General features: G+C 50.7%; 1 protein-coding gene across 2 annotated transcripts in view; it reads right to left on the bottom strand.

The window, feature by feature from the left end:
• Nucleotides 1–23829, bottom strand: part of ZWILCH (zwilch kinetochore protein) — a 117278-nt gene that overhangs the window by 45835 nt on the left and 47614 nt on the right. For both annotated transcript variants that reach the window (XM_075346057.1, XM_075346058.1), the window contains exons 7-11: nt 23111–23266; nt 22939–23010; nt 20885–20978; nt 10701–10756; nt 9658–9763 (exon numbers count right to left, since the gene is read on the bottom strand). In XM_075346057.1, coding sequence (XP_075202172.1) covers nt 9658–9763; nt 10701–10756; nt 20885–20978; nt 22939–23010; nt 23111–23266 — 484 coding nt within the window. The remainder of the gene's footprint in view (nt 1–9657; nt 9764–10700; nt 10757–20884; nt 20979–22938; nt 23011–23110; nt 23267–23829) is intronic.

The raw sequence follows: 23829 nt of genomic DNA, 5'->3' as shown, positions 1-23829 counted from the left end.
ATCCACCTTGGGACACTGGGTCCAGCTCTTGACCACGTCAGGAGGAAAGGGATAACGTGTATCCTTAAGCCGTTTGGAGAAACGCTTATCTGGATAAGCGTGGGGTTTCTGGACTGACTCCAGAAAAGTACTTAATTTACGCTTGGGAAATTGAAATGGAATTTCTCCTGCTGTGAAGCTGACTCCTCCACTTGAGGAGCTGGGGGAGAAATATCCAACATTTTATTGATGGACGCGATAAGATTGTTCACTATGGCGTCACCATCAGGAGTATCTAGATTGAGAGCGGTCTCAGGATCAAAATCCTGATCAGCTATTTCCGGCTCATCACACAGAGAATCCTCCTGCTGAGAGCCTGACCAGTGAGATGATGTAGAGGGCCGCTCATAGCGAGCTCTCTTAGGCTGTCTGGGACTGTCGTCCGTGTCAGAGCCATCACCCTGGGATGCGTGGGACACCCCCGGAGCTGTTCCAACTGAGGGGGCCAGGGAGCAATGAATCAACAGTGCCCATGGTCTGAGTTACTGGTCTAGACTGCAAAGTTTCTAGAATCTGAGACATAGTCACAGATAATCTATCCGCAAAAATTGCAAACTCTGTCCCCGTCACCTGGACAGTATTCACAGGTGGATCTCTCTGGGACACCTCCAGCAGAGGCCCTGGCCGAGCAGGGAGCACAGGGACCGAACACTGCACACAATGGGGGTCAGTGGAACCTGCCGGTAGAACAGTCTCACAAGCGGTGCAAGCAGCATAAAGAAGGGAATTTTGTTACTTACCGTAAATTCCTTTTCTTCTAGCTCTTATTGGGAGACCCAGACGATTGGGGTATAGCTACTGCCCTCCGGAGGCCACACAAAGCACTACACTAAAAAGTGCAAGGCCCCTCCCCTTCTGGCTATACCCCCCCATGGTATCACGGGTTCTCCAGTTTTAGTGCCAAAGCAAGAAGGAGGAAGCCAATAACTGGTTTAAACAAATTAACTCCGAATAACGTCGGAGAACTGAAAAACCGTTCAACATGAACAACATGTGTACCCGCAAACAACAAAAAAATCCCGAAGGACAACAGGGCGGGTGCTGGGTCTCCCAATAAGAGCTAGAAGAAAAGGAATTTACGGTAAGTAACAAAATTCCCTTCTTCTTCAGCGCTCTATTGGGAGACCCAGACGATTGGGACGTCCAAAAGCTGTCCCTGGGTGGGTAAAGAGATACCTCATGTTAGAGCTGCAAAACAGCCCTCCCCTACGGGGATGTCACTGCCGCCTGCAGGACTCTTCTACCTAAGCTGGCATCCGCCGAAGCATAGGTATGCACCTGATAATGTTTGGTGAAAGTGTGCAGACTCGACCAGGTAGCTGCCTGGCACACCTGTTGAGCCGAAGCCTGGTGTCGCAAAGCCCAGGACGCACCCACAGCTCTTGTTGAGTGGGCTTTCAGCCCTGAAGGAACCGGAAGCCCAGCAGAACGGTAGGCTTCCAGAATTGGTTCTTTGATCCATCGAGCCAGGGTGGCTTTAGAAGCCTGCGACCCCTTGCGCTGGCCAGCGACAAGGACAAAAAGTGCATCTGAACGGCGGATAGGCGCCGTGCGAGAAATATAGATTCTGAGTGCTCTCACCAGATCTAGCAAACGTAAGTCTTTCTCATACCGGTGAACCGGCTGAGGACAAAAGGAAGGCAAGGATATATCCTGATTAAGATGAAACGAGGATACGACCTTAGGGAGAAACTCCGGAATGGGGCGCAGCACTACCTTGTCCTGGTGGAACACCAGGAAGGGAGCCTTGGATGACAGAGCTGCCAGCTCAGACACTCGCCTAAGCGATGTGATCGCAACAAGAAACGCCACTTTCTGTGACAGGCGAGAAAAGGAAACGTCCTTTAGAGGCTCGAAGGGCGGCTTTTGCAGAGCAACTAGTACTCTGTTCAGATCCCATGGATCTAACGGCCGCTTGTACGGGGGCACAATATGACAGACCCCCTGTAGGAACGTGCGCACCTTAGGAAGACGTGCTAGACGCTTCTGAAAAAAACACAGATAGTGCCGAGACTTGCCCTTTAAGGGAGCTGAGCGACAAGCCCTTTTCCAACCCCGATTGCAGGAAGGAAAGAAAGGTGGGCAATGCAAATGGCCAAGGGGATACTCTCTGTGCAGAGCACCAGGATAAGAAAATCTTCCACGTTCTGTGGTAGATCTTAGCAGACGTTGACTTCCTAGCTTGTCTCATTGTGGCTACGACTCCTTGAGATAATCCTGCGGACGCTAGGATCCAGGACTCAATGGCCACACAGTCAGGTTCAGGGCCGCAGAATTCTGATGGAAAAACGGCCCTTGGGACAGTAAGTCTGGTCGGTCTGGCAGTGACCACGGTCGACCGACCGTGAGATGCCACAGATCCGGATACCACGATCTCCTCGGCCAGTCTGGGGCGACGAGTATGACGCGGCTGCAATCGGATCTGATCTTGCGTAACACTCTGGGCAAGAGTGCCAGAGGTGGGAAGACGTATGGGAGCCGGAACTGCGACCAATCTTGCACTAATGCGTCTGCCGCCAGAGCTCTTTGATCACGCGACCTCGCCATGAATGCCGGGACCTTGTTGTTGTGCCGGGACGCCATTAGGTCGACGTCCGGCACTCCCCATCGGCGACAGATTTCCTGAAACACGTCCGGGTGAAGGGACCACTCCCCTGCGTCCATGCCCTGGCGACTGAGGAAGTCTGCTTCCCAATTTTCTACGCCTGGGATGTGAACCGCGGATATGGTGGATGCTGTGTCCTCCACCCACATTAGAATGCGCCGGACTTCTTGGAATGCTTGCCGACTGCGCGTCCCTCCTTGGTGGTTGATGTATGCCACCGCTGTGGAGTTGTCCGACTGGATTCGGATCTGCTTTCCTTCCAGCCACTGTTGGAAGGCCAGTAGGGCAAGATACACTGCCCTGATTTCCAGAACATTGATCTGAAGGGTGGACTCCTGCGGAGTCCACGTCCCCTGGGCCCTGTGGTGGAGAAACACTGCTCCCCACCCTGACAGACTCGCATCTGTCGTGACCACTGCCCAGGATGGGGGCAGGAAGGATCTTCCCTGATACAATGAGGTGGGAAGGAGCCACCATTGTAGAGAGTCCTTGGCCGTCTGGGAAAAAGAGACTTTCCTGTCCAGGGACGTTGACTTCCCGTCCCATTGGCGGAGAATGTCCCATTGAAGTGGGCGCAGATGAAACTGCGCAAAGGGAACTGCTTCCATGGCTGCCACCATCTTCCCGAGGAAGTGCATGAGGCACCGTAAGGGGTGCGACTGGCCTTGAAGGAGGGATTGCACCCCTGTCTGTAGGGACCGCTGCTTGTTCAGCGGAAGCTTCACTCTCGCTGCTCGAGTATGAAACTCCATGCCAAGATACGTTAGCGACTGTGACGGTGACAGATTCGACTTTGGAAAGTTGATTATCCATCCGAACGTCTGTAGAGTCTCCAGCGTAGCATGTAGACTGAGTTGGCATGCCTCTTGAGAGGGTGCCTTGACAAGTAGATCGTCTAGGTAAGGGATCACCGAGTGTCCCTGAGAGTGCAAGACTGCTACCACCGCCGCCATGACCTTGGTGAAGACCCGGGGGGCTGTCGCCAGACCGAATGGCAGAGCTACGAACTGAAGATGGTCGTTTCCTATCACAAAACGTAGAAAACGTTGATGTTCTGTAGCAATTGGCACGTGGAGATAAGCATCTTTGATGTCTATTGAGGCAAGGAAGTCTCCTTGAGACATTGAGGCAACGACAGAGCGGAGGGTTTCCATCCGGAACCGTCTGGCGTGCACATGTTTGTTGAGCAGCTTTAGATCCAGAACAGGACGGAACGAGCCGTCCTTTTTTGGAACCACAAAGAGATTGGAGTAAAACCCTCGCCCTTGTTCCTGAGGCGGTACAGGAACCACTACTCCTTCCGCTCTTAGGGAGTCCACCGCCTGCAGCAGGGCATCTGCTCGGTCTGGATGTGGGGAGGTTCTGAAGAACCGAGCTGGAGGACGAGAACTGAACTCGATTCTGTACCCGCGAGACAAAATGTTTGTCACCCACCGGTCTTTGACCTGTGACATCCAAATGTCGGAAAAGCGGGAGAGCCTGCCCCCGACCGGAGATGCGGAGGGGGGGGGGCTGGAAGTCATGAGGTAGCCGCTTTGGAAGCGGTTCCTCCATTTGCTTTCTTGGAGCGTGCGTGAGCCCGCCAGGAATCTGAGACTCTTTGCGTCCTCTGAGTCCCTTTGGACGAGGAGAATTGTGTCTTGCCCGAACCTCGAAAGGACTGAAACCTCTGCTGCCATTTTTTCTGCTGAGGTTTGCTTGATCTGGGCTGGGGTAAGGAAGAGTCTTTACCCTTGGACTGTTTAATGATGTCAGCCAATGGCTCGCCAAACAGTCTATCTCTAGATAAAGGCAAGCTGGTTAAACATTTTTTGGAACCAGCATCTGCTTTCCAGTCCTTCAACCACAAGGCTCTGCGCAAAACTACCGAAGTGGCGGACGCCATTGAGGTGCGGCTGGTAGATTCTAGGACCGCATTGATAGCGTAAGACGCAAACGCAGACATCTGCGAGGTAAGGGACGCCACTTGCGGCACCGCTGGATGTATGATAGCATCCACTTTTGCTAAACCAGCTGAAATAGCTTGGAGTGCCCATACGGCTGCGAATGCTGGAGCAAACGACGCGCCGATAGCTTCATAGACAGATTTTAACCAAAGGTCCATCTGTCTGTCATTGGCATCCTTAAGTGAAGCGCCATCCTCCACTGCAACTATGGATCTAGCTGCAAGTTTGGAAATCGGGGGGTCTACTTTTGGACACTGGGTCCAGCGCTTGACCACATCAGGGGGGAAAGGAAAACGTGTATCCTTAGAACGTTTAGCGAAACGCCTTTCTGGATGAGCGTCGTGTTTCTGGATTGACTCCCTGAAGTCAGAGTGATCCAAGAAAACACTCAATTTACGCTTGGGATAGAGGAAACGAAACTTCTCCTGCTCTGCAGCTGCCTCCTCTGCAGAAGGGGCTGGGGGAGAAATATCCAACAGTCTATTGATGGCTGAGATAAGCTCGTTTACCATGGCGTCCCCATCCGGGGTATCCAGATTGAGAGGGGTTCCAGGACAAGACTCCTGATCACTCTCTTCAGACGCATCACAGGGCGACTGATTGCGCTGAGACCTTGAGCAGTGTGATGACGTTGAGGGTCTTTCCCAGCGAGCTCGCTTAGGGTGGCTGGGGCTATCATCTGAGTCATAATACTCAGCCTGGGAAGCCGGGGACCCCCTTGCAGCCTGGATTAATTCCAACTGAGGGGGATTAGAGGACAGAGACCTCGCCGTGTCCATAGACTGAGCCCCAGTCATGGATTGCAAAGTTTCAAGGATTTTTGCCATAGTCACAGACATTCCATCAGCAAAAGCTGCAAAGTCTGTCCCTGACACCGGGGCAGGACTTACAAGCGTCTCAGCCTGGGTCACTACCCCTCCGGACTCCGGCTGGCGAAGCAGCACCGGATCTGAGCATTGCACACAATGGGGGTCTTTGGAACCTGCTGGTAGAGCAGCCCCACATGCAGCACACGCAGTGTACACAGCCCTAGCCTTGGCAGCCTTGCGTTTTGTGGATGACATGTTGCTGCCTCCTCAGAGCGATCTGGGGTATCTAGCCAGGAAGCGACCTCACAGTGCAAGAAATAAATAAATATATATATCTGGTGACACAGTACACCAATACACACTGAGGCACTAGAGGGGCCAGCTGAAATGCCGCTTACCGCCCGCTTAAGAGCGGGTGTGTGGTCGCCAAAAGCCCCCTAGTCCAGGTCTCCCAGAGCCTTGCGTCCTTCCTCCAGCCAGACTGCATGTAATGGCTGCCGGCGTCCTGGGAGAGGAGGGGGGGCGGGCCCTGGGCGTTCCTGGCTAAGAGCGGGAAGCCTGCTTCCCTCTGTGCCTAGTGAGAGGGCTGGAGCATGTAAATCAGGCTCCAGCCCTCGTCGCTGCTGCGAAACAGCGTCTCTCCCCTACCCTGATTGACAGGGTGGGGGCGGGAACGAAGCGGAGCTAGGCCGCAAAAGCCGGGGACTGGATTTATAAACGCCGCCGCCGTAAAAGCGCGGTCGGCGTGTCCCCGGCGCACTACAAGTCACAGCAGCGCCGCCGGTCCAGTGGGGGTCGGCGCTGCGTTCCCACAACACAAAGTCCCCCAGTAAACTGTAGGAACACTAACTCCAACGTTACGGTCCCCGGCGCACTACAACACCCAGCCAGCCCGGAGTGTGTCTGTGCCTGCCGAGGACACAGAGTACCTGTATGATGCAGGGCCTTGTCCCTGATTGTACTCCTGCTCCATATCCATCAGGTGCTATGGGTCTGTGGATGGAGCCCGGCGTCAGAGCTTAGAGGCCGGCAGGATCCCACTTCCACAGAGCCCTACAAGGGGATGTGGAAGGAAAACAGCATGTGGGGCTCCAGCCCCTGTACCAGCAATAGGTACCTCAACCTTACAACACCATCCACGGGTGAGAAGGGAGCATGCTGGGGGCCCTATATGGGCCCTCTTTTCTTCCATCCGAAATAGTCAGCAGCTACTACTGACTAAAATCTGTGGAGCTATGCGTGGATGTCTGACCTCCTTCGCACAAAGCTTGAAAACTGGAGAACCCGTGATACCACGGGGGGGTATAGCCAGAAGGGGAGGGGCCTTGCACTTTTTAGTGTAGTGCTTTGTGTGGCCTCCGGAGGGCAGTAACTATACCCCAATCGTCTGGGTCTCCCAATAGAGCGCTGAAGAAAAGCCTGTGCCTTGGCACCCCTGTTTTTTGCGGACGACATGCTGTATTCTCCTCCAGGAGGGTATATAGCCAAGAATCACCAGCGACCGTTTAGTGCAATGTATAGCATGCATCCATAAAAATACAAATGAACACTTTCACTAGTGGGGTCAGCACCGGAGGGTGCCGCTTACCGCCCGCTAAAAGCGGGTGTGTAGTCGCCAGAATCCCGTGCCTGGGTGTCCCAGAACTTGTCTCCCCTTTCCAGCTCAGCCTGCACATCAGGAATGGCTGCCGGCGTTCTGTGAAGAGGGGCGGACCGTGGGCGTGCCTCAGACAAAGTGCGGGAAACTGGCTTCCCCCTGTGCTCAATGTGAGGGCTGGAGTATGTAAAGCAGATTCCAGCCCTCGGCGCTGACTTTCTGTATAGCGTCCCGCCCTTCCCCTGACTGGCAGGCCTGGGGGCGGGAACGAAACGGAACTAGGCCGCAAAAGCCGGGGACTCTAGTAAAAAGCGCGGCCGACAAATCTGCACGGCCAGCGCGGATGTCCCCGGCGCACCACAAGTCCCAGCCGCGTCGCAGTAAAAACTGTCAGCAGGGGCCGGCGCGGCAGTTCCCCACACACTAACTCCCTTAGCAAGCTGTGGAAGTGTGGCACAAGCGCAGCAGCGCTATTGTCCCCGGCGCACTAACACACCCAGCAATGCTGCAGTGTGTGCGCGGTCTGTACGGGGACACAGAGTACCTTGGCGTAGCAGGGCCCTGTCCCTGACGAAACTCCGCTCCATATCCAGCAGATTCCCCAGGGGCTGTGGACGGAGCACGGTCTCTGTGCCTGGAGACCGGTAAATCCCACTTCACCCAGAGCCCAAAGGGGGATGGGGAAGGATGCAGCATGTGGGCTCCAGCCTCTGTACCCGCAATGGGTACCTCAACCTTAACAAACACCGCCGACACAAAGTGGGGTGAGAAGGGAGCATGCTGGGGGCCCAAGTATGGGCTCTCTTTTCTTCCAACCGACATAGTCAGCAGCTGCTGCTGACTAAAACAGTGGAGCTATGCGTGGATGTCTGACCTCCTTCGCACAAAGCTTGAAAACTGAGGAACCCGTGATCCCACGGGGGGTGTATAGGCAGAAGGGGAGGGGCCTTACACTTTTAAGTGTAATGCTTTGTGTGGCCTCCGGAGGCAGTAGCTATACACCCAATTGTCTGGGTCTCCCAATTAGGAGCGACAAAGAAATCTGCACATAAAAAACACATTTTGGCAGGATAAAGCAGCTAAAAAAAACCCAAGCATTTTTTTATTTTTTGCACGTTTTTTACATGCTTTTTTCCATACTTTTTTTGTGCGTTTTTTTACTCACGGTGACAGCGGGGGTTCATGCGCTGTACCCCCGAAATCGCCACCGGGTCTCCAGCTGATGTTACAGCAGGAACCCAGCTCTCTCTGCTCAGAGCGATGCCCACACCACTCCCGGCAGTTTAACTCCCTAAATGCTGCGATCCATGCGATTGCAGCATTCAGGTGGCAGGGAGAGGGATCTCTCTCCTCTCCCTGGCTATCAGGTCCCTGTAATGTGATCACAGGGACCCGATTGCTGCCATGGTAACCCTGGGTTACTGAGGGAGGGATTGCCTCACAGACCAGGGCACCTACATCACAGGAGTTCCCTGCAGCAAGGTCCCACGTTAAAGACCATGAGATGAGAAACCGTCTGCTGGCACTGCCTGTGTGGCCTAGGTGCAGGGAACTGCAGTGACGTCACAAGGTAAACACAGTTTATGCCGGCAGATCTGCAGGAAACCACGGTGATCTGCCGACATGAACTCAATTCACCTTGTAATGTCACCAAAGTTCCCTGCAGCAAGGTCCTGCGGTAAAGATCGCAAAGCACAAAAACGCACAAAAAAAGCAACATATGCATTACACATGCGTTTTTCCTGCATTTTTCACTGACTCCACTGAAGTCAATTGGTGAAAAAAGCAGGAAAAAAAACCCCACAAACATTTGACACGTTGATTCTATTTTCATCACCAAAAACTGCAAGGGAGAAAAAACCAATGTGGGCACAGCAAGTCATGATTATCAGACTTTTCGGGAATCTTTTCTTTTTCCTTGTTGTTATTGATTAAAAGGAGCAAGGAAAAAAGTATGAAAAGAAAACAAAAAAATAAATAAAAATAAAAAGAAGCTTGAAAAAAAGCAATGTGCGTACAAGGACTAAGGGTGGCTTTACACGCTACGAGATCGCTCATCGATCTCGTTGGGGTCACAGATTTTGTGACGCACATCCGGTCGCTGTAGCGATCTCGTTGTGTGAGACACCTAGGAGCGATTTTGGATCGTTGCAAAAACATCCAAAATCGCTCTTCGTTGACATGGGGGTCCACTCCCAATTATCGCTGCTGTCGCTTGGGCGAAGTTGATCCTCGTCCCTGCAGCAGCACACATCGCTACGTGTGACGCCACAGGAACGAGGAACCTCTCCTTACCTGCCACACGCCAGCAATGAGGAAGGAAGAAGGTGGGCGGGATGTTCGTCCCGCTCATCTCCGCCCCTCTGCTTTGATTGGGCGGCCGCTTAGTGACGTCGCGGTGACGCCGAGCGAACCGACCCCTTAGAAAGGAGGCGGTTCGCCGGTCACAGCGACGTCGCCGAGCAGGTATGTGCGTGTGACGCTGCCGTAGCGATAATGTTTGCTACGGCAGCGATTACCACATATCGCCATAACGATAGGGGCGGGTGCTATCACGCTCGCCATCGCTAGCATCGGCTAGCGATGTCGCAGCGTGTAAAGCCCGCTTTAGTCTAGATAAATAAAAAAAAAACTGAATAATTAAAAAACAAAAGCACCTACTTCTCCTCATTTTACACCACAACATCTCTGCAAAGTCCAAGTCTCCACGTTCGGTGATGAAAGACTGGATGGAGCTGTCCACTGCGGCAGTGTCACTTTTTACTTTCTAGAGATGAATAATGAGAAGTGTCAGCCTCCTAAGCCGCAGTCGCTCACACACACACCCACACAATACAAAGAAACTTGTGTGATTGATCATCGGTCCGCTGGTTACTATTCAATCAAGCTGTCTCTCCTTGTTGCCAGTCTGGCTGCATCTTCTTACTAATTTTACAGACAAAAAAAAGTGAGGGAAAAAAAAAAAATATGCACACAAAACACAATATTTGCTCAGCCGTAGCAACGTAACCACTTCATCCATTGTATGATTAATTAATTACGAGCTGGAACAAACCCTCCAGCACTAGACAGGATATGAATGACAGCAAAGCGTGACAATAATGGGTAAATACCCGTAGATGTACCCTTAATAGGGTTAACTGGAGTACGGCCAGCAATGCAAGCGTTAAGAGGCCCACTCAGCACTTAAATGGCTTAGTCACCTGTTTAAGAGCCATGCATATGAAGAACGGCTGAAAGAAATTAAGTGTCCACATCCATCATGTGTGCAGCGAGACTGCTGTATACATAATACATGAGCGGAGCAGAATGACTGGGAAATCATTTTATCGAGGCTGTTTGGATACCCTTCAAGCCTCAGGAGTAAATCCTCAGCAGTCTACAAGCAATAGACCTCGACATGAAACTATTTCCCCTCAGGCCCGCTTGTTGTTCGTGGCTTTCTATCAATTTTTATTTAGGTTTCCTTTTTATTTTATGCACCCTCCGGCAACGCAGCTGAATTGTGCAGTCGCAATGTGCATCACTCAGTGTAATTGCCATGTTTAATAATTGCAATATTACTCCTGAGTATTACCTACAATGTGCAGCCAGGAAAGAAATAGCTTTATATTGACCTTGTCAGAGTGCCGCGCACACCTTCTCGGTGCTGGAAGAATAAAATCAGAGCGATTCGGTAAATCATTCATATCAAGTGAACTCACCTCTGCCTCCTTTTTAGGCGCTGAATTATTAACTCCATCTAGTTTATTCTTTAGCTCTGGGAGAGAAAAAAATACAGCAAATTACAACAGAAAATTACAAACACAGATATAATGGTAAATTGTAAATATTCAGCATTTTTAGCAGAAGGATGGTGGCGTTACATAGGAGGGAGGGTTTCCTGTCACCGCGTTCTCCGCATAGGTCACAGGTCAGCAACACTTATGTCAAGTTTGCATACAACACAGATCATACATGAAATACACAGACGGCAGCGATTACACTAAACACGTCCATAGCTTAGAGACGCACAGGGGAAATAGGGGAGCAATTTCCTGATATGCTGTATTAGCTACACTGGGACAGACCGTAGGGATAAATAGATAAGAATTTGTCAGCACTTTCCTCCTTTTACATGAATGCCACTATAAACACCTAACAGTGGCATTTAAAGGGTTATTCCCATCTCCAAGATCGTATCCCAATATATAGTGGGTGTAATAATAATAATAAATAATAATAATAATAATAATAACAATAATAAATAATATTATGAAATACCTCCAATTACAAATGTGGTATTCCACTCCCTGCCTCCTAAATGCTGAGATTGCATCATTTAAAAAGTTAAACTGCGGGCAGCGGCGTGGGCTTCGTTCCTGGCAGTGAGTGCCGGGTTCCCAGCTGTAAGATCAGCCGGTGACCTAGCGGCGATTGCGGGGGTACATCTCCGGAAACCCATACGATCGCCATGACATACTGGTAAGTCAGTGGTCGTTAAAAATATGGCGTACCACTATGTCATAGGTCGTGTAAGGGTTAACTGTTTAGTTTTCAATGGGACAAATGGGGAGGTGATTTGAGCTTTTAGGGGTTGTTGTTTTTTTGACATATGGTTAAAAAAGGGAATTTTGTTTACTTACCGTAAATTCCTTTTCTTCTAGCTCCTATTGGGAGACCCAGACAATTGGGTGTATAGCTTCTGCCTCCGGAGGCCACACAAAGTATTACACTTTAAAAAGTGTAACCCCTCCCCTCTGCCTATACACCCTCCCGTGCATCACGGGCTCCTCAGTTTTGGTGCAAAAGCAGGAAGGAGAAAACTTATAAATTGGTCTAGGGTAAATTCAATCCGAAGGATGTTCGGAGAACTGAAGACCATGAACCAAAAGAACAATTCAACATGAACAACATATGTACACAAAACAACCAGCCCGAAGGGCACAGGGGTGGGTGCTGGGTCTCCCAATAGGAGCTAGAAGAAAAGGAATTTACGGTAAGTAAACAAAATTCCCTTTTTCTTTGTCGCTCCATTGGGAGACCCAGACAATTGGGACGTCCAAGAGCAGTCCCTAGGTGGGTAAAAGAATACCTCGATAAAAAGAGCCGAAAACGGCCCCCTCTTACAGGTGGGCAACCGCCGCCTGAAGGACTCGCCTACCTAGACTGGCGTCTGCCGAAGCATAGGTATGCACTTGATAGTGTTTCGTGAAAGTGTGCAGACTAGACCACGTAGCTGCCTGACACACCTGCTGAGCCGTAGCCCGGTGCCGCAATGCCCAGGACGCACCCACGGCTCTGGTAGAATGGGCTTTCAGCCCTGAAGGGAGCGGAAGCCCGGAAGAACGGTAGGCCTCGAGAATCGGTTCCTTGATCCACCGAGCCAAGGTTGACTTGGAGGCCTGAGAGCCCTTACGCTGGCCAGCGACAAGGACAAAGAGCGCATCTGAACGACGCAGGGGCGCCGTGCGAGACACGTAGAACCGGAGTGCTCTCACTAGATCCAAAGAGTGCAAATCCTTTTCACACTGGTGAATTGGATTAGGGCAAAGGAAGGCAAGGAGATATCCTGATTGAGATGAAAAGGGGATACCACCTTAGGGAGAAATTCCGGGACAGGACGCAGAACCACCTTATCCTGGTGAAAAACCAGGAAGGGGGCTTTGCATGACAGCGCTGCGAGCTCAGACACTCTCCGAAGTGATGTGACTGCCACTAGGAAGGCCACCTTCTGCGAAAGACGTGAGAGAGAGACATCCCGCAGCGGCTCGAAAGGTGGTTTTTGAAGAGCCGTCAGAACCCTGTTAAGATCCCAGGGTTCCAGCGGACGTTTGTAAGGTGGGACCATGTGGCAAACCCCCTGCAGGAACGTGGGGACCTGCGGAAGCCTGGCTAGACGCTTTTGAAAAAACACGGAGAGCGCCGATACTTGGCCCTTGAGAGAGCCGAGGGACAAACCCTTGTCCATTCCAGATTGAAGGAATGAAAGAAAAGTGGGTAAGGCAAACGGCCATGGAGGAAAACCGTTATTAGCGCACCAGGATAGGAAGATTTGCCAAGACCTGTAATAGATCTTGGCGGACGTTGGCTTCCTGGCCTGTCTCATGGTGGCAATGACATCCTGAGATAACCCTGAAGACGCTATGAGCCAGGACTCAATGGCCACACAGTCAGGTTGAGGGCCACAGAATTCAGATGGAAAAACGGGCCTTGTGACAGCAAGTCTGGGCGGTCTGGAAGCGCCCACGGTTGACCCACCGTGAGATGCCACAGATCCGGACAACTACCGCGGCTTCCGGGAAGAAGGTGCGCTCCCTGCACAGTCCCCTATGGGGACACAGAGTACCTTTAAGTTGCAGGGCCCGGTCCCTGAGGTTGAAGAGGCTCCGGTCCGGCAGGTTCCAACAGGGGCTGCGGATGGAGCGCGGTCCCAGCAAATGGATGACCGCTCAGGATCCCACTTCTCCCAGAGCCACATAAGGGATGGTGAAGGAGACGGCATGTGGCTCCAGCCTCCGTACCCGCAATGGGTACCTCAATCTTAACACCACCGCCGACATAGTGGGGTGAGAAGGGAACATGCCGGGGGCCCCGTGGGGGTCCTCTTTTCTTCCAACCGACATAACCAAGTATGAGAATGCATGAGTGGATGTGTGCCTCCTTCCACACAAAGCATAAAACTGAGGAGCCCGTAGTCCACGGGAGGGTGTATAGGCAGAGGGGAGGGGTTACACTTTTTAAAGTGTAATACTTTGTGTGGCCTCCAGAGGCAGAAGCTATACACCCAATTGTCTGGGTCTCCCAATGGAGCGACAAAGAAAACTTTTTTTCTTTTTACAGTTTATGTATTTTACTAGTTCCCCTGGGTGACTTTATGAATCAGCAGTCTGATCGCTTTTGCATTTCTGTTGATCAGAGCTGCACAGCTCTAATCAGCAGAAGAAGGGAATTTTGTTTACTTACCGTAAATTCCTTTTCTTCTAGCTCCAATTGGGAGACCCAGACAATTGGGTGTATAGCTTATGCCTCCGGAGGTCACACAAAGCATTACACTTAAAAGTGTAAACCCCTCCCCTCTGCCTATACACCCCCCCGTGCATCACGGGCTCCTCAGTTTTGGTGCAAAAGCAGGAAGGAGGAAACTTATAAATTGGTCTAAGGTAAATTCAATCCGAAGGATGTTCGGAGAACTTAAACCATGAACCAAAGAACAATTCAACATGAACAACATGTGTACACAAAAGAACAACAGCCCGAAGGGAACAGGGGCGGGTGCTGGGTCTCCCAATTGCAGCTAGAAGAAAAGGAATTTACGGTAAGTAAACAAAATTCCCTTCTTCTTTGTCGCTCCATTGGGAGACCCAGACAATTGGGACGTCCAAAAGCAGTCCCTGGGTGGGTAAAGAATACCCCGGTAATAGAGCCGAAAGACGGCCCCTTCCTACAGGTGGGCAACCGCCGCCTGGAGGACTCGCCTACCTAAGCTGGCATCTGCCGAAGCGTAGGTATGCACCTGATAGTGTTTCGTGAAAGTGTGCAGACTCGACCAGGTAGCCGCCTGACACACCTGCTGAGCCGTAGCCTGGTGCCGCAATGCCCAGGACGCACCCACGGCTCTGGTAGAATGGGCTTTCAGTCCTGAAGGAACCGGAAGGCCAGAAGAACGGTAGGCTTCAAGAATTGGTTCCTTGATCCACCGAGCCAAGGTTGACTTGGAAGCCTGCGACCCTTTACGCTGGCCAGCGACCAGGACAAAGAGCGCATCCGAGCGGCGCAGGGGCGCCGTACGAGAAATGTAGAGCCGAAGTGCTCTCACAAGATCTAACAAGTGCAAATCCTTTTCACATTGGTGAACTGGATGAGGACAAAAAGAAGGTAAGGAGATATCCTGATTGAGATGAAAAGGGGATACCACCTTCGGGAGAAATTCTGGAACCGGACGCAGAACCACCTTGTCCTGGTGAAACACCAGGAAGGGAGCTTTGCAAGACAGTGCAGCTAGCTCAGACACTCTGCGAAGTGATGTGACTGCCACTAGGAAGACCACCTTCTGGGAGAGGCGAGAAAGAGAAATATCTCTCATTGGCTCGAAAGGTGGTTTCTGAAGAGCCATTAGCACCCTGTTCAGATCCCAGGGTTCTAGCGGGCGCTTGTAAGGGGGGACTATGTGGCAAACCCCCTGCAGGAACGTGCGTACTTGCGGAAGCCTTGCTAGACGCTTTTGAAAAAATACAGAGAGCGCCGAGACTTGTCCCTTAAGAGAGCCGAGAGACAGCCCCTTTTCCATTCCGGATTGAAGGAAAGACAGAAAAGTGGGCAAGGCAAATGGCCATGGAATAAAACCCTGATCAGAGCACCAGGATAAGAAGATCCTCCACGTCCTGTGGTAGATCTTGGCTGACGTTGGTTTTCTGGCCTGTCTCATAGTGGCAATGACCTCTTGAGATAACCCTGAAGACGCTAGGATCCAGGACTCAATGGCCACACAGTCAGGTTGAGGGCCGCAGAATTCAGATGGAAAAATGGCCCTTGAGACAGCAAGTCTGGTCGGTCTGGTAGTGCCCACGGTTGACCCACCGTGAGATGCCACAGATCCGGGTACCACGACCTCCTTGGCCAATCTGGGGCGACGAGGAGGGCGCGGCGGCAGTCGGACCTGATCTTGCGTAACACTCTGGGCAGCAGTGCCAGAGGAGGAAAGACATAAGGCAGTTGAAACTGCGACCAATCCTGAACTAAGGCGTCTGCCGCCAGAGCTCTGTGATCTTGAGACCGTGCCATGAATGCCGGAACCTTGTTGTTGTGCCGGGACGCCATTAGGTCGACATCCGGCTTCCCCCAGCGGCAACAGATCTCTTGAAACACGTCCGGGTGAAGAGACCATTCCCCTGCGTCCATGCCCTGGCGACTGAGAAAGTCCGCTTCCCAGTTTTCCACGCCCGGGATGTGGACTGCGGAGATGGTGGAGGCTGTGGCTTCCACCCACAGTAGAATCCGCCGAACTTCCTGGAAGGCTTGCCGATTGCGCGTGCCGCCTTTGTGGTTGATGTATGCCACCGCCGTGGCGTTGTCCGACTGAATTCGGATCTGCCTGCCTTCCAGTCACGGCTGGAACGCCTTCAGGGCTAGATACACTGCCCTTATCTCCAGAACATTGATCTGAAGAGAGGACTCTGGCTGAGTCCAGGTACCCTGAGCCCTGTGGTGGAGGAAGACCGCTCCCCACCCTGACAGACTCGCGTCCGTCGTGACCACAGCCCAGGATGGGGGCAGGAAGGATTTCCCCTTCGACAAAGAAGTGGGAAGAAGCCACCACTGAAGGGATGCCTTGGCTGCCCGAGAAAGGGAGACGTTCCTGTCGAGGGACGTCGATTTCCTGTCCCATTTGCGGAGAATGTCCCATTGAAGAGGACGCAGATGAAACTGTGCAAATGGAACTGCCTCCATTGCTGCCACCATCTTCCCTAGGAAGTGCATGAGGCGTCTCAAGGGGTGCGACTGGGCTCGGAGGAGAGATCGCACCCCTGTCTGTAGTGATCGTTGTTTGTCCAGCGGAAGTTTCACTATCGCTGGGAGAGTGTGAAACTCCATCCCGAGATATGTCAGCGATTGTGTCGGTGTCAGTTTTGACTTTGGGAAATTGATGATCCACCCGAACCTCTGGAGAGTCTCCAGAGCAATGTTCAGGCTGTGTTGGCATGCCTCCCGAGAGGGGGCCTTGACAAGAAGATCGTCCAAGTAAGGGATCACTGAGTGTCCCTGAGAGTGTAGGAGTGCAACCACTGTTGCCATGACCTTGGTGAAGACCCGTGGGGCTGTTGTCAGGCCGAAAGGCAATGCCACGAACTGAAGGTGTTCGTCTCCTATGGCGAAACGCAGGAAGCGCTGATGCTCTGGTGCAATCGGCACGTGGAGATAAGCATCCTTGATGTCGATTGAGGCTAGGAAGTCTCCTTGGGACATCGAGGCGATGACGGAGCGGAGAGATTCCATCCGGAATCGTCTGGTTTTCACGTGTTTGTTGAGCAGTTTGAGGTCCAGGACGGGACGGAAAGATCCGTCCTTTTTTGGTACGACAAACAAGTTGGAGTAAAAACCGTGACCCCATTGCTGAAAGGGAACGGGGATAACTACTCCTTCTGCCTTCAGAGAGATCACCGCCTGAAGAAGAGCATCGGCTCGCTCGGGGGGCGGAGATGTTCTGAAGAAACGAATCGGAGGACGAGAATTGAACTCTATTCTGTAACCGTGAGACAGAATGTCTCTCACCCATCGGTCTTGGACATGTGGGAACCAGGCGTCGCAAAAGCGGGAGAGCCTGCCACCGACCGAGGATGCGGTTTGGGGAGTCCGCAAGTCATGAGGAGGCCGCTTTGGGAGCGGTCCCTCCGGCGGTCTTTTTAGGACGTGCCTTAGACCGCCATGAATCAGAGTTCCTCTGATCCTTTTGAGGCCTGTTGGACGAGGAGAATTGAGACCTGCCTGAGGGCCGAAAGGACCGAAACCTCGATTGTACCTTCCGTTGTGGAGGTCTGTTAGGTTTGGACTGGGGTAAGGATGAGTCCTTACCCTTGGATTGTTTAATGATTTCATCCAATTGCTCGCCAAACAGGCGGTCGCCAGAAAACGGCAAACCGGTTAAAAACTTCTTGGAAGCAGAGTCTGCCTTCCATTCACGTAGCCACATGGCCCTGCGGACTGCCACTGAATTGGCGGATGCTACCGCTGTACGGCTCGCAGAGTCTAGTACCGCATTCATGGCGTAGGACGCAAACGCCGACGCCTGAGAGGTTAATGACACAACCTGCGGAGTCGCGGCTCGTGTGAGTGCATTAATCTCAGACTGACAAGCTGAGATAGCTTGTAGTGCCCATACGGCAGCAAATGCCGGAGCAAAGGACGCGCCTATAGCCTCATAGATGGATTTCATCAGGAGCTCTGTCTGTCTGTCAGTGGCATCCTTGAGTGATGCACCATCTGCCACTGCAACTATGGATCTGGCCGCCAGTCTAGAGACTGGAGGATCCACTTTGGGACACTGGGCCCAACCCTTGACGACGTCAGGGGGGAAGGGATAACGTGTGTCATGAAGTCGCTTAGTAAAGCGCTTATCCGGAAAAGCTCGGTGCTTCTGGACTGCGTCTTTGAAGTCGGAGTGATCAAGAAACGCACTCCGTGCACGTTTGGGAAACCTAAAATGAAATTTCTCCTGCTGAGAAGCTGACTCCTCAATCGGAAGGGGTGGAGGAGAAAGATCTAACACCTGATTGATTGACGCTATAAGGTCGTTTACTATGGCGTCCCCTTCAGGCGTATCAAGGTTGAGCGCGGCGTCAGGATCAGAGTCTTGATCTGCCGCCTCTGCTTCATCCTCCAGAGAGTCCTCATGCTGAGACCCTGAACAGTGTGATGAAGTCGAGGGACGCTCCCAGCGAGCCCGCTTCGTCGGTCTGGGACTGGGGTCCGTGTCGGAGTCCTCCCCGTGGGACCTATGAGTTGACCCAGGAGCTCTTTGCTGCTCCGACCGAGGGGGGCATGGGGGCAATGAATCAACAGTGCCCGGGGCCTGTGTTACAGGTCTGGACTGCAAGGCTTCCAGTATCTTAGCAGACCATCTATCCATAGACTCAGAAAGTTTGTCAGCAAATACTGCAAACTCTGTCCCTGTCACCTGGACAGTGGGGGCCGGAGGTTCCACCTGGGCCGGGGGTCCCACCAGTGGCTGAGACTCCGGCTGAGTGAGTGTCACAGGGGCCGAGCATTGCACATAATGAGGGTAGGTGGAACCTGCAGGAAGCATTGCCGCACATGAGGTACAGGTTGCAAAGTAAGCCTGTGCTTTGGTACCCTTGCTTTTTGCAGACGACATGCTGTTTCTCCTCTTAGAATAATCAGTGAGGGTATATAGCCAAACGCTAACAGTGAGGCCGTACAGAGTAAATGTATACACTATAAGCATACAAATATACAATTCGGCACCCAGGGGGACCAGCACCTAGTAACAGGTGCGGCTTACCGACCGCTCCCAGCGGTTGTGTGACCACCAGATCCCTGCCTGGGCCTCCCAGAGCTGTTGAAGCTCAGTTGTCTCCCCTCTGAAGTTCTCCAGCGTCTTGTAGCAATGGCTGCCGGCGTTCAGAGAGGAGGAGGGGGCCGTGGGCGTGCCTGTAAAAGTGCGGGAATCTGGTGCCCCACGGTGCTCAGTGAGGGGGGAGGAGGATACAAAGTATGCTCCTGCCCTCAGCGCTGACGTCCAGTGCAGCGTCCCGCCCTTACCCCTGACTGGCAGGCCCGGGGGCGGGAATATGCGGCACTAGGCCGCAAAAGCCGGGGACTAAAGTTATAAGCGCGGCCGGCAAACAAGCGCGGCCAGCGCGGTAGTCCCGGCGCACTAACACACCCAGCAGCTGCTGCAGTGTCTATTACCCAGGCGCACTATGCGCCGTCCCCAAGGGGACACAGAGTACCTCAGAGTCGCAGGGCCTTGTCCCTGATGATACCCGGCTCCTGTCCAGCAGATTCCCCCAGGAGCTGCGGAGGGAGCGCGGTCCCAGCGCCTGGTGACCGGTCAGGATCCCACTTCACCCAGAGCCCCTAAGGGATGGGGAAGGAAAACAGCATGTGGCTCCTGCCTATGTACCCACAATGGGTACCTCAACCTTAACAGCACCGCCGACCAAAGTGGGGTGAGAAGGGAGCATGCTGGGGGCCCTGTATGGGCCCACTTTTCTTCCATCCGATATAGTCAGCAGCTGCTGCTGACTAAAATGTGGAGCTTGCGTGCATGTGTGCCTCCTTCACACAAAGCAATAAAACTGAGGAGCCCGTGATGCACGGGGGGGTGTATAGGCAGAGGGGAGGGGTTTACACTTTTAAGTGTAATGCTTTGTGTGACCTCCGGAGGCATAAGCTATACACCCAATTGTCTGGGTCTCCCAATGGAGCGACAAAGAAATGCAGTTTTTCTGTGTGAGCCAGCGCTTTGTCGGTTCTAACAGGAAATGCGTCAGGGCGGCACGGTGGCTCAGTGGTTAGCACTGCAGCCTTGCAGCGCTGGGGTCCTGGGTTCAAATCCCACCAAGGACACCATCTGCAAGGAGTTTGTATGTTCTCCCCGTGTTTGCGTGGGTTTCCTCCCACACTCCAAAAAAACATACATATAGGGAATTTAGATTGTGAGCCCCAATGGGGACAGTGTTCCTGATGTATGTAAAGCGCTGCGGAATATGTTGGCGCTATATAAAAATAAAGTTTTTTTATACGATAGTGACGGGTCATCACATGACCCATCGCTACCATCGTCTCCCCGTGATCGTGTCACGGGCCTACGATGGTGGTGGCGAACGGCGCATTCCCTGCCGTGGCCATTTAAATCGTGCTGTCAGTATTTCCATTAGCGGTCTAAGAGGATAACAGGCACGGGTGGAGGATTGCGGATCCACCGCGCCTGTTAGCCTCACATCTGCTGTTCAAAGCAGCAGACATGTGCAGGAATCACTGCCGGCTCACCGCAGCAGCCAGCAGGGTTTACTCCAGCATGACCAAGGATGTACAATTACGTCCTTGGTCATAAAGGGGTTAATAAAAAATTTTTTGCAAAAATTAGTTGTTTGCCCCAGTGTTACAAGGAATTTGTAAAAATAAACAACGGTTAACACCAAACTAACAAAAAAGGGGAGTTGAATAAACAAATTTTAAAATGGTGAAGATGTCAACTTTAGGGTGAAAGTAAATGTAACCTTAGGAAGCGTAACCAACAATTTACAAATCATTTTCTGAGAGCGAAGCCGCAGGTATTTTGCTTATATTGATTAAAAATATCAAGGATGCCAACAACGTTGAGCAAAATTCTGCTGGGTACAGAAGAGTCAAAGTAAAAGTGATTTTCATAGTCTTATGTAGTCACCATTTAGGAGTTCTTGAACAAGTTCCACAGCCGATTTGGTCTCTAAAGCCTCTGGCCACTCTGTTACACCGGTTTTCAGACCTTCTGCCAAAACCTGTCAGAATTAATACACAGATTTTATTTAGCGGTCCTTCTGGTATGAAGTATGTAGGTGCAGATGGAAGGGACTTAATCATGTCAAGGTTTTCCTTTAAGTAGCATTTCCTAAGGGCGTCCTCTCCTGTAATGGTTGAGGAGCAGTTACACTTATCACAATCCAGCTTCTCAAATGAGTTGGGACCTACATTTATTCGCTAGTGCAAAGAGTAGCTGGAAAGAGACACTTACAATTGGGACGATTCTGGGCCCTATATTAGTCTACAATATACAGATGTTGTAGTTGGGTTTTAAATAAATCACAGGCTATCTTGTGGTGGGGGTAGTCCTAGGCAAAACCCCTCTCAAGATGGTTAGCACTATTTGATGTTCATTTTTAGTCTGCAAACTTGCTGAATTAGTCATTTTTCTCATTCGGACTACAGGCAGGATTTATGACAGATAACACCTCTAAGTAGACCATACATAGTAGCACCTTAATAGGTGATGGGTACAGCTCATCTCCTCCCTTCACGTCACAAACCATGCCTGAAAAGATCTCCTAAAGAAGTCAATGAACATCTACAGTCTACTGTCTCATATACAGCAGCAATATGTCACATAGTATACCTTTAAATGCTGTGAAAGGGAATCTGTCAGCAAGTTTTTGCTATGTAATTTCAGGCTATCATGAGGTAGGGGTTAAAACACATAATTCAAGTGATGTGTCACTTATCACACTGTGTGCTGTTGTTTACTTATAATGAAGGGTTTAACACTAATTTATTTTCACTGCTGTGACTAGCTGGCATAGGAGCCTGTGTCCGACCACGTCGCCTCCAGTGATAAGCAGCTCACTGTCAATAGACAATACATATGGCTACATTCAGAGCTGTGGTGTGGGTGGAGGCAGCTTCCTCAGCTCTGCTTCCTCCTACAGCTAAGAACTCTGATTGTAGCACAACTGCTGCACCTAGTAAACTAAGTGATACATCTTTGGATTCAGGGTCTCTTTTCCTGCATTATATATCTTTCATATGACATAGCAAAAATCTGGTGACAAATTCCCTTTAAACCCTAAATGACCCATGACTTGCTATGTACATCAAGGGTCATCTCCCTGCCTTTGATGCACGCTAGCACGCCAAGCCAGCATCTTTCCTTGCATGTCAGCTGATTTATTCAACAGACATGTGCCTCTAACAGCTGTGGATGGAGCACCACTCCACCCATGGCTGTTAACCTGTTAAATGCCACTGTCAATCTTGGACAGTGGTATTTAATGCATGCTGGCAGGGAGGTGCACTGTTCTGACCCCTCATCGGCGTTCCCTCATTGCGATTGAAAGACACCGATGAATTGTCTTGACAGCCAGGGATCAGATGATGACCCCTTTGTCTGTCATCTCAGTATTCCTATGAAAGCCACCTCGTGGCCAGCATTCATAGGAGAATGTGATTTCTTCTAAATACTGCAATGCTATGGCATCCTGCAAACAAAAAAAAAAAAAAAGCCCTCACACCGCTATATTGATGGAAAATTAAAAAATAAAGCATTTATGCTCTTAGAATAAGGGAAAGAAAAAACAAGCGCGTGAAAATGTAAAAAAAAAAAAATCGCCCTTTCCTTAAATGGTTTATAGCAGCAAAGGCGTGTCCTCCCCAGTAATCATGAACATTAAACAGAATTAACAAATAAAAAAAAAAATCTACCGGGAAAAAAATAAAAAAAAGTTTAATTTCATTAAAAAAAAAAAAAGTATCAACTTCATTTATTAGACCAGTGTGCAGATGAAACCCCCAAGGGGCGCCACTGCGCTCCAGCATTATTCAGCAGTAGATGGCAGCGTGCCATGTGTTTTTTTTATTCCAGGGGGTGAGAGAGAGAGGGACAGGATCCTGGTCTAGTTTGCCCTATAGAATAGACCAATATAAGCAAAATATATAAATATATTATATAAATAAAGATAGTTGGCCTACCAGTAGGAAATCCAGCTCTTTATACACTGGGTACACAGGACTACGAACATCTCCAGACTCCACTCTGATATTCTAAAGGATTAAAAAGCAGAAATCAAGGAGGTGTGAAGAAAAGAAAATGCAAATGATACGAAACTTGATTTGTTCCTAAGTAATAAAATACAAGTCATACCAGCGTTGAAGCAGACGTCAAAGGCGGCATCTGAAGGATACGGTCTACTCCATTCCACATAAACTCCACTGTGACGCTGGTCTGTGATTCTATAATAGAGTTCTCAATTGTACCGGGGTTGAATAGATCATAGCAAGCAAATCCTCTTGTTTGCATCTTAAAAAAAATAAAAATAAAACGGAGAGCTGGGTTATTTTACAAGTCTACACACAGTGCACAATTATTAGGAAATTTGTCACTCTCAAAAGGTTAATAAACCTGAATATTTAAGAAAATAAAAGTAAGGTTTTGCCTTTTTAGTTGCCCAAGAATTCTGCACACACAGACAAGTGTATGCAGAATTCTTGGGCAACTAAATAAAAATGTTCCCATCTCAATTGTATGTTTTCATTAGTTAACTAAACAACTCAAAATGTACAAAAATACATTTCAGACATTTCCATAAAAAATATCAGTGACCAATATAGCAGCCGCCCTTCTTTTCAGTAACAGCCATAAGTCTTCCAAGTATGGAGTCTTTAGGTGGGTTTACACACTGCAACATCGCAAACGACATCGCTGTAATGTCACCGGTTTTGTGACGTAATAGCGACCTCCCCAGCGACATTGCAGTGTGTGAAACACATCAGCGACCTGGCCCCTGCTGTGAAGTTGCTGATCACTACAAATCGTTCAGGACCATTCTTTGGTCCTTTGTTTCCCGCTGTGCAGCAAAATCT

The sequence above is a fragment of the Anomaloglossus baeobatrachus genome, chromosome 4 (assembly GCF_048569485.1).
Source record: "Anomaloglossus baeobatrachus isolate aAnoBae1 chromosome 4, aAnoBae1.hap1, whole genome shotgun sequence".
Classification (NCBI taxonomy): Eukaryota; Metazoa; Chordata; class Amphibia; order Anura; family Aromobatidae; genus Anomaloglossus; species Anomaloglossus baeobatrachus.
Note: the sequence above shows the minus strand (reverse complement) of the source record. Positions and strands in the feature narration are given on the sequence as shown.